Raw genomic sequence first — 13,444 nt, 5'->3', positions numbered from 1 at the left:
CAAGGCATTTTCTCCAAGGTTCCTCCTAGAGGGTGAGTCAAAACTTTACCTTCACTGGAAGACTAGACCTTGTGACTTCTAGTCATTTCTATAGCTGGGACTGTTTATAAGCCTCTGCTCCAGAGCCAAAGAAAAAGTCCCACCCAGTGGGGACCATGCTGGCCTGTCTACATCAGGCCTCAGACACTAGGGAGTCCTGGCTGCCTTTCCCCATGACACTTCTCTCTGGCCCCTGGCACCCTGGGAGATACTTCTGTCTCTCCTCTACGCAGAGCTCCGTGAGTCACCTGCAGCCTGCTCATCTTCATGAATGCCCTCACTGCCTGGTACCCAGCAGAGGTGGAAGTTAAGGTAGGTAAGATGTAGGCAACAGTAGGCCAATTTCTCTGGCCTGGGTCTCGGCTCCTTGGCTGAGGGAGGAGTTTGTGGGAAGAAAGGCAGGGTGAGCATTAGAGGCTTGGCCCGGGAGAGCATGGAGCCACAGGACTTCATGTCATGCACAGGGATGTGGCAGAAGATGCTGGCCACGCATCAGCCATTGCATTCGACTGTGAGCACAGACTCTCACGAACCTGCTAGGCCTGGGCCAGGCACTGTACTTGAGCTCCTGGCATCTGCTAACTGTACAGGGAAGTTACCTTCCCTGCTCACGTCACACAATGCCTGGCAAGAGCCCAGAGGCTGAGGAATCAGGAAAAACCAATAAGATGCAAGAAGGTTGGTGAGTGGTGACAACTCCTGTGGAACACTGAACCTTTCTTTTTTCTTTCTTTCTTTTTTTTTAAAAAGATTTATTTATTATGCATACAGTATTCTGCCTGCATGTTCACCCGCAAGCCAGAAGAGGGCACCAGATCTCATCATAGATGGTTATGAGCCACCATGTGGTTGCTGGGAACTGAACTCTGGACCTCTAGAAGAGCAGAGTGCTCTTAACCTCTGAGCCATCTCTCCAATCCCCTGAACCTTTGTTATGGCCATCCCAGAGGGCCAGATCCACAGACCCCAAGCCCACCTATAACACAAAGAGACCTGTCCCAGGCTTTAGGCTCAGGTCAACCTCTGCAGGATTCATGCCAGCCAGATGCAAGGCAGAGCGAGACCCACAGCTACCAACACCCTTAGCTTTTCTTTTCTTTTCTTTCTTTTTTTGTTTTGTTTTGTATTTTGAGACAGGGTTTCTCTGTGTGGCCTTTGCTATCCTGGAACTCACTCTGTAGACGAGGCTGGCCTTAAATTCAGAGATCCGCCTGTCTCTGCCTCCCTAGTGCTGGGATTAAAGGTGTGAGCCACCACTGCCTAGATTTCCTATGATATCCCACCCCCAGTTTTTCTAAGATATCAAGGAAATGACCAGTCTCTGGCTCTGAGCTGTTCCAGGGACGTTTATTAAGATTCTGGGACTGAGAACACAGGGAGGGAAAACCGACACAGCTTGGCAGGCCTGGCCACCCACAGGCACAGCAATGCTCCTGCCTCAGGCAAAACTAATGCATCTGTCCTAAAGAGGCACGGCATCCTCTCCAGGGGAGACGGCCACACTAGAGGTCCCCTAACTTGCCCACAGCCCATGCGCATCCTCCCATACCTCTGGAAATCTACAGCCAGGCTGTCTGCTCTCCGGCCTCAGCCAGCATTAGGGACCCCGCATCTGGCAGAAAGTGTTCGCCCAGGCCAGTGGTCTCTGCTCACACCGAGAGCCTGACCACTAAAGTTTGGCATGAATGAATTCCAGCAAGTCCTCCAGCTGATCCTCCAGGCACCGCTCATTGCCATGGTTCTCGATGACCCAGTCAAAGCTCCCAAAGTGGTCCAGGCCGCATTCCGACTCAGCATCGTCCACGCCTGGGAGGAAGAACAGAGGTGTCAGGCCCCAGCCCTCAGACACCAGGCATCCAGCCTGTGCCTCTCCTCTGAGAATCTCTGTGAGGCAGGTGTGGGCCTCCCACCACAGGCTGAGCTCCCACCACGCAGTTCCTGAAGAAAGAATCACTCTGCCCTTGCCGTTGGGTCATCAAGAACTACAGACAACCCAAAAGGGCGTCACACTGTTAGGCCAGGCTGGCATGCGCTGGACTGGAGCCTGCTGGGAGGCTGTGTCCTCAGAGCTAGAAGCCGGGTGAGAATGTGGCTCCTCCTAATCCTCATAACCTTGAGAAAGGGACTTGACCTTTCTGGGCCAAGGTCCTCATTGACCCTGAGATCAGGAATAGCAGCATCCCATGGCAGTTGTAAGGCAAATGAGCACATAAAGAGGAGGAAGTGTATAAAGCATCCGACACAGGCTGGCCTGCCAGAGCGCGCAGGATGCACTGTTAGCAGCAGGCACGCTCATTAGCTCCTGCTTCCAAGGAGCAGTGACCTGGGGCACGACAGAGGCCTCAGTTTCAGAACTGTCTGCAAAGCAGGTCCTGGGCTGGCACCACTGAAGCCCCTGGAAAACTTCCTGTCCAGCCCCCTGAACTGTCAATCAAACAGAAGTAGGCTTTGGTTGCCTTGCTCAGCAACCACTGCCAGCCCCCAAAATCTAAAGGCCATAAGAACGGGGCCTCGACAGAGAAGACCACTGGCCTCACAGGACAGCCAAAGAACACGCCCTATGAACTTGACCTTCTACCAACCTGTTCCTCGGGCCTCAGATTCCCCTGTACAACCTCTCACTCACTCTCTCCAGGCCTGCTGGGGAGCAAGCAAGAGACCCAGAGCACAGGGGTGGCTGAGCTGGGTGCCGAGCCACGGGAATAAATGCTATTTGCAGCCTACCTGGTGTGAACACCCAGCCCCTTTGCTGTCGGCTCTGCTCTGAGGCCACTATGCGGACTGTCTGTGTCACAGCCCCATAAGCCTCCTGAAACCACTGGATGTCAGACCTCCTCCGTGTGTCACTCACCAGCTGCAAAGAAGAGACACAAACACGTGACCATTAGGACAAAGTGCTACAGGGGAAGGAAAGTTGGGGAGGGGGGTTGAAGAAGGAACTATAAAAGCCAGAGCAGCCCGGCGTGGTGGTGCACGCCTTTAATCCCAGCACTCAAGAGGCAGAAGCAGGCAGACAGCTGTGAGTTCGAGGCCAGCCTGGTCTACAAAGTGAGTCCAGGACAGCCAGGGCTATACAGAGAGACCCTGTCTCAAACCGCCCCCCTCCCCCCAAAAAAAGAAAAAAAAAGAAAGAAAAGCAATAGAAGCTAGAGCAATGGTGCAGCTCCCTGGACAAACACCTCTGAGTACTGCCCCTGCCAGGCAGCTCCATCCCTCAGCTGTGGTACCTAAGTAAGGGGCACTGAAGGGGCACTGCAAGTACTGACTGTGCACCGGCACTATAACAGGCACTGACGACACACCGTGCTCAGCTCATTTGATGCTGGAACATTGCACACAGCAGAAGAGACCCGAAGTAAAAACCAGCTTTTCCAACAACCAGGGACCACAATGCAGACAGATAGACCTCTTCCCAGAATGACCAAAACATAGGTCCTCAGCTCCTGATCCAATGTCAAGCCTTCCCGTCTCTGCTCCAGAACAAATCCTACTTCTTCCATGCAACCACCTAACTCCTACTGGCTCTATCCTTGAAATCCTCCGCAAGTCTCTCACAGCTCTGAGCTCCAGGCAGTGACCAACCCATCACACAGGACCCCCTACCAGGCCTCTCCACCTCAGCTCTTACCCACCCTCCAGCAGCCAGAGCAAGCCTGTTAAATCCTTTGTTTGGTTTTGGGACAAGGTCTCACTATGTAGCCCTGGCTGGCCTCAAACTTGCTATGTAGCTAAGGCTAACTTGCAACTCTCAACACCCCTGCCTTTGCCTCCTGAGTGCTGGGATTACAGATGTGCACTCTGCAAACCACAACTATAATCCCAGGTGTGTGTGTGTGTGTGTGTGTGTGTGTGTGTGTGTGTGTGTGTGTGTGTGTGTGTATGCACATGCAGACAAGCATGTGTGACCGTGTGCATTAGTGAATGTGTGCATGTGTGTGCAGGCTGATGTGCAGAGGCCAAGGTTGATTTGGGGTGTCTTCCTTGATCATCCTCCACTCTGCTCTCTCGAGGCAGGGTCTCTCACTGGACGCAGAGCTCACTGAGCTGGCTAGTCTGACTAGCCAGCTTGCTGAGGATCCCTTGCCTCTGCCTCTCAAGGGCTGAGATTACAGGAGGGCTAGCATGCTCTCTTGGCTTCTAAAGAAAACACAGTGCCAGGTGTGGTGGCGCACGCCTTTAATCCCAGCACTCGGGAGGCAGAGGCAGGTGGATCACTGTGAGTTTGAGGTCAGCCTGCTCTACAAAGTGAGTCCAGGACAGCCAGAACTACACAGAGAAACCCTGTCTCGAAAAAAAAAAACAAAACAAAACAAAACAAACCCATTGTGTGTGTGTGTGTGTATGTGAAAATAATTCAAAGAAGTCAATTTTCTCCTTCTACCATGTGGAACCTGGATCAAATTCACATCTCAGGCTTGGCAGCAAATGCCTTTGCCCATTGAAACATCTCACCAGCCCCCACCTGGCTGGCTTGCTTGCTTTTCTTTCCTTTCCGTTCTTTCTTTTTTTTTGGGGGGGGGGGTTGGGTTTTTTGGGAGGTTTTTGGTTTTTTCGAGACAGGGTTTCTCTGTGTAGCCTTGGATGCCCTAGACTTACTTTGTAGACCAGGCTTGCCTTGAACTTGAACTCACAGTGATCCGCCTGCCTCCGCCTCCCAAGTGCTGGGATTAAAGGCTTGCACTACCATGCCTGTTTCCCCCCCCCCTTTTTTTAATTAATTAATTAATTTATTTTTGACACAGGGTTTCTCTGTGTAGCCCTGGCTGTCCTGGACTCAATTCGTAGACTAGGCTGGCCTCGAACTCATAGAGATCTGCCTACCTCTGCCTCCTGAGTGCTGGGATTAAAGGCGTGTGCCACCATGCCTGGCCCACCTAGGTTTTTTATGTGGGTTCGGGAGATCAAAACCCCAGAGCTTTATCCATTGAGCCATCCCCCAGCCTCAGATCCTTAATCCCATTCCTTCCAATAACTCTGTACAGGTACTAAAACATGCCCTAAACCAGGTGGTGGTGGCCCACACCTTTAATCCCAGCCTTTGGGAGGCAGAGGCAGGTGGATCACTGTGAGTGAGTTTGAGGTCAGCCTGGTCTACAATGCGAGTCCAGGATAGTTGAGCCTACACAGAGAAACCCTGTCTCAAAAAACAAAAACAAAAAACATGTCCTACCATTGCCCTACACCCCATTAATTCAATTCAATTGCCTTTTAATTCCTAAACCGTGTCTTTCCTCTTCTCAGAACTCCCCAGTGACTTCTAGACTCTTCCAAAGCCATACAAGCTCTGCCTTTAACCTCCCACAGGTCACCACAATGGCTGCTTCTCAAACACACCAGGAGCGGGCCCCTCTCCAGCCTTCCCATTCTGGTCCCTCTTCCTAGAAAGCTACGTCCCCAGTCCCCACTCAGCTCACTCCTTCACCTCCTTCAGGTCAGGCCCCCCCCCCGCCTCACCTTTCCTGACACCCCTCAACAGCAGCCCTCCCCCAGCCTGCATTGACACTTACTTAGCACCTGTCTCCCTGACTCCTAGCTACAACATTAAGTTCCTTGAAGGGACAGTCTTCATTGTACTTTGCACGAACACATCCACAGAAGCTGCAGATGTGCCTGGGAAAAGGAGACACTCAGCAATCTGCACAGGAGTGAATAGCAAAGGCCTGTGTGGGGTGCTGTGGGCTGGTTAAGACCTGGGGAGGCAGAAGCAGCAGAGCCAGGGCTCGAGGTCATCTTTGCTACACAGAAGGTTCAAGGCCAGCCTGGGCTTAGGAGAAGGAAAGATGGATATTGAGGAAGGCTTTCCAGTGACAGTGATGTGAAAATTATTGGAATTAACCAGTTTAAAAGAGCAGGAAAGGGCAGGTAGGCAGGAAGACACACAAAAGCATGATCCGCCAGGCACGGTGGTACATACAGTTTATCCCAGCACTTGGGAGGCAGAGGCAGGGGAATTGCTGTGAGTCTGGGGCCATCCTGGTCTACAAAGTAAGCTCCAGGCCAGCCAGGGCTACATAGTGAGAGTTTGGAGAGAGAGAGAGAGAGAGAGGTGGGATGGGAGGAGAAGAAAAAGACACAAAAATGCAATTGCATGATTCATGTAAAAGAAGCTAGTGTCTACAGCTCTGCTAGGAGTGAAAAGGAGTCAGGAGCCCCATCAGGCCCCAAAACTTATGTCAAAGCTTGGACTTTGCTCCTGAGAATAGTGGGGAGCCACCAGTGCATTCTAGATATGCCAGGTCATATATGGTTTACTTTGTTAAAAAAAAAAAAGTTGCTCTGGCTCCTGTACACACAGAGATGGCTCCCGGATGCCGGAGGCATGGAAGAGCACTTCTCAGATGCTAGAAACTTGGACAGAAGGTGGCCACGAAGGTGAGTGATGGCCACCGGGAAAGGCTGGGAAGACAGGTTCTGTGAGCCAGGGCTGAGCTCCCTTACCCAGATAGGCTGGGACACGCCTTCCACAATCTTCCGGCAGAAGAAGCCTGGGTCGGCCTGGCGTTTCTCCTCCCCCCAGCAGATCATGTCCCTCCGATACTCCTCCTTGTAGGTGCTGGCATCCAGGAGTCTCTGAAAGTCCAACCCGTGCTCCTGCGCAAACACAGCCCGTCTATGACAAACAGACCTTGCTAACACGGGAAGAGCCAGCCGTGCCTGGCACCTCCCTGCACAGACACTAGGCAGCTTGCAGGGTGACAAAGGCCACCAAGAGGAGCATGAAACAAAAGGAGAGACCCTCAAAGCTGGGGGGTCTTCGGATAATTCCAGAAATTGTCTGAAATGTGTGGTGAACACTTTTTCTTTCCTGAGGGTTTTATCTACCCAATTATATCTGGCTTATAACTAATCTTGAAGTTAGTTTGCAACCCCCGGGCACAGCTTTAGCCTTTAACCAAAGTGGGAAATTTGAAAAACTAAAGCAGAACTGCTTTCCACTCAGAAGTCTTGTATCCTTCTAGTATCATTTGCCTCGACAAAGCCCAGGGAGATTGTCTCCCCTACCTTTTCTCCTTCCCCATCCCCAGGGTCTGGACACTTGGCTGAAAAAGGGTCACTACGTTTGGCTCTGGGCATTCCTAGGACCTGGTACATGCAGAGGAACCCCCATGCAGGAGGGACTACCCTGACCCCCCAAGGAGCTGCTTCTAGACCTGTCATCCCCTTCTCCAGAGATAATGGCAAGCAAAGGGTCCATCTAGAAAGATCCAAAACAGGAAGGGAGTGCCAAAAATGTCACTCATAGCCAGGCGCGGTGGTGGTGCCCACCTTTAATCCTAGCACTTGGGAAGCAGAGACAGGTGGATCTCTGAGTTTGAGGCCAGCCTGGCCTACAAAATGAGTTCTGGGACAGCCAGGGCTACACACAGAGAAACCCTGCCTTGAAAAATAAAAAATAAAAAAATTTTTAAAAAAAGAGAGACAGAAAATAATCGTTTTGTCTCCCTCCCTCCCCTCCCTGAAGCAACCAATACTGGGGTTCCCGTGTTATCTTTTCCAACAGTGCAGATCCACATGCCTCATAGCTATAACAGCACTCAAAAGGACAAGCACCTCATATATATACTTGAAGAGATAGATATGTGAGCAAATATACTATAATTCTAGTCCTGAGATTAAATGCATGCACCACCTAACCGCCCCACGCACACACACAAAAAAAGAACCAGGTGTGGTGGCACAGGCGCACTTCTAATCCCAGCCCTCAGGAGGCAGAGGCAGGCAGATCTCTCTGTGAATTCAAGGACAACCTGATCTACAAAGTGATTGCAGGGCTGTTTACACAAAGAAACCCTGTGGGGGCGGGGAGTGGGGGGAACCACCACGTATAATTCTAATTCTCAGTCATTAATATGGTTTGTCCCCATTAATATCCTGTTTAGTTTAGCCTTTTCCCCAATATGGCGGTATTGGGATAAGATGTCTCCCAGGTGTTGTGGCTCTCAGGGAGGAAGGACTATTGAGTTCCCACTCTCATGGGACTGGAGTGGTCACCCTGAAAGCAGGCTGTTATAAAAGGATCCAGGCCTCTCCCCTCAGTCCCTCCCACCACATGATCCTCCTTTTGCCCACTGTCCTTCCATCATGAGGTCCACACCAGCCACGGTGGCTGCCAACACCATGTTCTTGGACCTTCAGAACTGTGAGTTATAAATCTCTTTTCTATACAGAGTACTCAGCTTCAGATACTGTGTTACACCAAATAAACTGACTAGGACAGCTACACTCCGCTCTCGGCATCTCGCCTTCTGCCTACCTAACAATGTATCTTGACAACTCAGGTGACTCAATTTCTATGGGGGAAAAGGTGTATATGCCTGCATTTGGAGGTCAGAGGTTCAACCTTTGGTGTTGTTCCATGCACCTTGAAGTTTTATTTTGGTTTTGAGATAAGGTCTCTCACAGGGACCTGGCGCCCTGAGCACCCATTAGGCTGGCCAGCAAGCCACAGAGATCCACCTGTCTCTGCCTCCCTAGTGCTGGGGTCACAAGAATGTACCGCTACGCCTGGCTCTCCATGTAGTTACTAGGGACAGAACTCAGGTCCCAAGCAAGCACTTTACCAACTGCACAACCACCCCAGGTCCTGAGAATTCCAGGGTTGCATCAGGCCAGCTGGTGGGAGAGTACGGTATTGTGTCATAGCTTTGAGTAAGGGGATGATGGTACAGACAGTTATTAGTTATGTGCCATCAGAGCTGCTAACTCATGTGAAAACAGCCTTTCCTTGACTCCTTCTTTTTTGTTTGTTTTTTCGTTATTAAAATAGGGTCTCAAGGTGGGCATTGGTGGGGCATGCCTTTAATCCCAGCACTTGGGAGGGAGGACAGTGGAGGCTACAAAGAGAAACACTGTTTCAAAAACAAACAACAACAAAGACAGGGTCTCAGGCTGGAGAGATGGCTCAGCAGTTAAGAGCACTGACTGCTCTTCCAGAGGTCCTGAGTTCAATCCCCAGCAACCACATGGTGGCTCACAACCATCTACACTGGAATCTGATGCCCTCTTCTGGCCAACAGGTGTATATGCAGATGGAGCACTCATACTTAAAAATAAATAAATAAAATCTTTTTAAAAAAATATAAGGACTTATATTTAGACACTCTTCTTGGGTCACTGGGACCATGCCAGCGAGGCAAGCAGTAGCCACAGCTCCAAAAGCCAAGAGCAGGCTCCTCCCAGCCCTCCCCCCCTCCCGCCCCAGATGCCACAAGCCACCACCTACCAGAGCATACTGCTCCTTTAGTGGACCAGAGAGCCGCAGAACAGCGCAGATGTTACCTCCAAGTCTATGGGACAGGGAATCAGAACCAGTTAACCCTGAGGTGCCAAGGGTCTCCAGAACAGGAGTCCGGTGCCTCTGCTGCTGCTCTACTCGCTGATGCTCTTTGCTCGTCTATGAAATAAAGATGACATCACCTGCCCTATCAATCACACAGGGTTATTACAGAAGTCAAAGGAATTAAAAGGAGTTCTCAGGCCAGGCGTGGTGGCGCACCCCTTTAATCCCAGCACTCAGGAGGCAGAGGCAGGCGGATCACTGTGAGTTCGAGGCCAGCCTGGTCTACAAAGTGAGTCCAGGACAGCCCAGGCTGCACAGAGAAACCCTGTCTCAAAAAAAAAAAAAAAAAAAAGGAGTCCTGAACTAACAGGTAGAACCTATAACCTCCATGGGAAACTCTGGACCTGATGATATTCTGGCTGGATCAATTTCTGCTGGGACCCTAAACCCAATCTCTCAGAGCTACAGAAACCTTGGTATAAATTGCCCTGGTCACCAGAGCATTAATAATTTGCCTTTTCAGTTACTTAGTATACTTATCAACCGTTTACTGTGTGCTAGACCTGAACCCAAATAATACCAATGTAAGTCACAGTTTCTACCTGGCATTGAGATGCTCACAGGTGCTGGGTGGTGGTGGCGCAGGCCTTTAATCCCAGCACTTGGGAGGCAGAGGCAGGCGGATCGCTGTGAGTTCGAGGCCAGCCTGGTCTACAAAGCGAGTCCAGAATACTCAAGGCTATACAGAGAAACCCTGTCTGGAAAAACCAGAGAGAGAGAGACAGAGAGAGAGAGAGAGAGAGAGAGAGAGAGAGAGAGAGAGATGCTCACAGGTACACTTAAACACATACATGGTGAAATGGGTTAGGTGCTCACTCTCTCTCTTTTTTTTTTTTAACATGTGTGTGTGTGTGTGTGTGTGTGTGTGTGCCAGAGGACAACTTTCAAAAGTCACTTCCCTCCTTCTGTCATGTGAGTTCCGAATCAGGCTTGACAGCAAGTGCCTCTGCCTCCTGAGCCACCATACCAGCCCATGTTTCATGTCCCAGATGAAGAAAATGAGGTCGAATGAAGAGAGCTAGCTAAAAGTAACATTGACGGTAATGAAGACAGTACATAAAAAGAGCCAACATAGCCGGGTGTGGTGGCGCACACCTTTAATCCCAGCACTCAGGAGGCAGAGGCCGGCGGATCTCTGTGAGTTCGAGGCCAGCCTGGTCTACAAAGTGAGTCCAGGACAGCCAGGGCTACACAGAGAGACCCTGTCTTGAAAAACCAAAATAAATTAAAATAAAATAATAATAATAATAATAACAACAACAACTCAGTTTTTGGAAAGGAATAACTAGAGAGGAAGGGCAGAGTGAGTGAAACGTGTTATTTGGAGGCAGACAAAGCTGGATTTGAATCCTAAATATGGTACTTTATGACCCTAGCAAATATTAACATTTTAATACTCAAAATTCGACCATGTTGTCCACTGTGGTCTTGAACTCCCAGGTGCACCAGCCTTTCCTGCAACTGGAACAGACACACACACACACACACGCACACACAGGTTTTAGCTCTTAAGGGACCCTGTTTGTTTCTGCTTCTGTGCCGCTAATAGCACTACTTGACAAAGAACCTATGTGGGGGGCTAGAGAGATGGCTCAGCGGTTAAGAGCACCAACTGCTCTTCCAGAGGCCCTGAGTTCAATTCCCAGCAACCACATCGTGGCTCACAACCATCTGTAATGTTATCTGATGCCCTCCTCTGGCCTGCAAATGTACATGCAGGCAGGGCACTGTATATGTAATAAATAAATATTTAAAAAAAAAAAAAAAAAAAAGAACCTATGTGGCTTAAGTGAGATGATATAAATGCACCGTGCCTGAAATAGAATATTCAACAAATCCCTGCTATTACGGGGTGTTCTAGGCAGATTCTCTGTGGAGCTGACCCACTCAGGACCCACTCAGGACGTGGGTTTTGAGAAAACCCTTGCTGTCGCTTTAGTCCCCTTATCTACACCAGTTACCTTACAACACGATCATGATATAGGAACGACACATTGAAGGTGCTAGCTGGGCATGCCTCCCAGCACTCAGGAGGCAGAGGCAGGTGGATTACTGCGAGTTCGAGGCCAGCCTGGTCTACAAAGCGAGTCGACGACAGCCAAGGCTACACAGAGAAAGCCTATCTCGAAAAACCAAAGAGAAAAAAGAAAAGAAAGAAGGTGCCTGAGGAATAATCGAAATTCATGTTTCTTGAAGAGAGACCTACAGCTTCAGAGTTGGGCAGAGGCAGTTCTTTGAGGAGGGCGTGTGCAGGCTGCTGTGTTACTGACGGTGAGAATCTACCTTCTCCTGCCCCGATGCCATCCCGTCCCTCCTGCCCACAGCAAGCTCCGTCCATCAAGCCCATCACTTGCGGTAGCGCCCTTGCTCTGGCATCCCTGCACCCGCGGACACCTGCTCTGCAGCCTCTCGGTCACGAAGTCCTTCCCAGATTTCCTCTTCCCGCTGAACAGCAGCACCAGGCGCGGGGTGCCTCCCAGCGGGGCCATGGAGGACCACTGGGCTTCACCGGGCCTAGAGTTGATACTTCGGACCCTTGAAATCCGGCTAAGCAAGAAGTAGACCCGCCCAGTAGGAGCAGGGACCCCGCCCCTTCTCCACACTACACAGCCCAAGTCGAAACCAGCGCTCAGAGAGAGGGCGAGAGGAACCGGAAGGGAAAGAGCCTTTACGTCGTCGTACCTAAGGAGTCCCCCCCACAACGGCGCGCGCTTAGAACAGTCCGGTCCCGCCCGGGCGTGACGTCACGGCCCCGCCTTCTCGGCTGACATCCTGAGCCCACATGGACGCGGAGTGTGGGAAGACCAGCCTAATAGTTCTTTTCCACGGAACCCTGCAAACATAAAGAAAAAGAAAAATAGTAATGTTGAAGGCATTTTCAAATTTGCCTTTTTATTTGTGCGTTATACTGCATGCTCTAAAGCAAGTATGTGTTTGCCCCAAACTAAAAGTAGCTCTTTGCAAAGTAATCAGACAATGACGTGATAGGGTGTGTTTCGCGTCCTCATAGCGGGGAACGGGCTGTTTCACTGTTGCGTAGGTTTTGTAACTGCAGAGGCCGCCAGCGAGAACCAAGTGATGTCTTTCTGAGCCACTTCCTCGGCTTCAAAGGTTTCGGAATCTAGAGAGCCATCAGTGACATCAGTAGCATAGGTTAAAAGGGAGCTTTGAAGCCAGTCTGAACAAGAGTACCCAATTTCCTCTGGAGACCAATATCCAGACAAGAGTTGAGAGACAGAATTAGGGGTGTTCTGACACTCACACATGCTGTTGTCTGCAGATACTATTTACCGCCCTGTATTTTTCTGAGTTTATCAAAATAGAGCCTGCAACCCACGACTGACTCCATTTTAGTGAAGTATGAAGAAACTTCTTAGGAAAACACATTTCCCTGCGTGTTGCAAAGGGGCAAAGGGCTGGAGAGATGACTCAGCGCTTAGGAGCACCGGCTGCTCCTGCAGAGCACCCACCTGGCAGCTCCTAACCAGTTCTGAGGGATCCAAAGCCTTCTAGCCTCACCTCAGTGGGAATTGCATGCACGTGGTACACCGATATACAGGCAACGATCCCCTCCCCCGAAAAAAAATCGTTTTAAAATAGAGAGAGCCAGGTGTGGTGGCACAAGCCTTTAATCCCAGCACTCGGGGCAGAGGCAGGTGGATCGTTGTGAGTTCGAGGCCAGCCTGGTCTACAATGTGAGTCCAGGACAGCCAAGGCTACACAGAGAAACCCTGTCTCGAAAAAACAATAAATAGGAACAGGAGTAGTCAAGTACAGAAAGAACAGACTCAGGAGGCGTATCAGAAGGCACTCACGGGCTGGCGATGTCCTCAGTCCTGCTTGCCTGGCGCTTACTGAGCCTGTATGTAGGAAGCCCTGGGTCTGATGGCCAGCGCAAAATAAACTGGGTTTAGCAGTATGTGCCAGTTATCTTCCCCGGCACTGGAGGTGGAAGTAAACAGGTTCCAGGCCAGCCTGGGTCACAAAATAAAATAAAATAGAAGGAAGTGAGAGGCTGGGGAAGGGTAAGTAGAGGAAAACATGACCCTACAACAAAACACTTTG

General features: G+C 50.5%; 1 protein-coding gene across 1 annotated transcript; it reads right to left on the bottom strand.

Annotated features, from left to right (window-relative positions):
- Window positions 1-1,689: 1,689 nt before the first annotated feature.
- Window positions 1,690-11,868, bottom strand: Pmvk (phosphomevalonate kinase). Its single transcript, XM_051157551.1, has 5 exons — window positions 11,774-11,868; window positions 9,263-9,326; window positions 6,478-6,630; window positions 2,764-2,893; window positions 1,690-1,845 (listed from the first exon to the last, which is right to left on the bottom strand). The coding sequence occupies exons 1-5, from the start codon at window positions 11,866-11,868 to the stop codon at window positions 1,709-1,711; spliced, it is 579 nt and encodes a 192-aa protein (XP_051013508.1). The 3' UTR covers window positions 1,690-1,708.
- Window positions 11,869-13,444: the final 1,576 nt, after the last annotated feature.

The sequence above is a fragment of the Acomys russatus genome, chromosome 15 (assembly GCF_903995435.1).
Source record: "Acomys russatus chromosome 15, mAcoRus1.1, whole genome shotgun sequence".
NCBI classification, from domain to species: Eukaryota; Metazoa; Chordata; class Mammalia; order Rodentia; family Muridae; genus Acomys; species Acomys russatus.
This window is presented reverse-complemented; position numbering and strand designations above follow the sequence as displayed.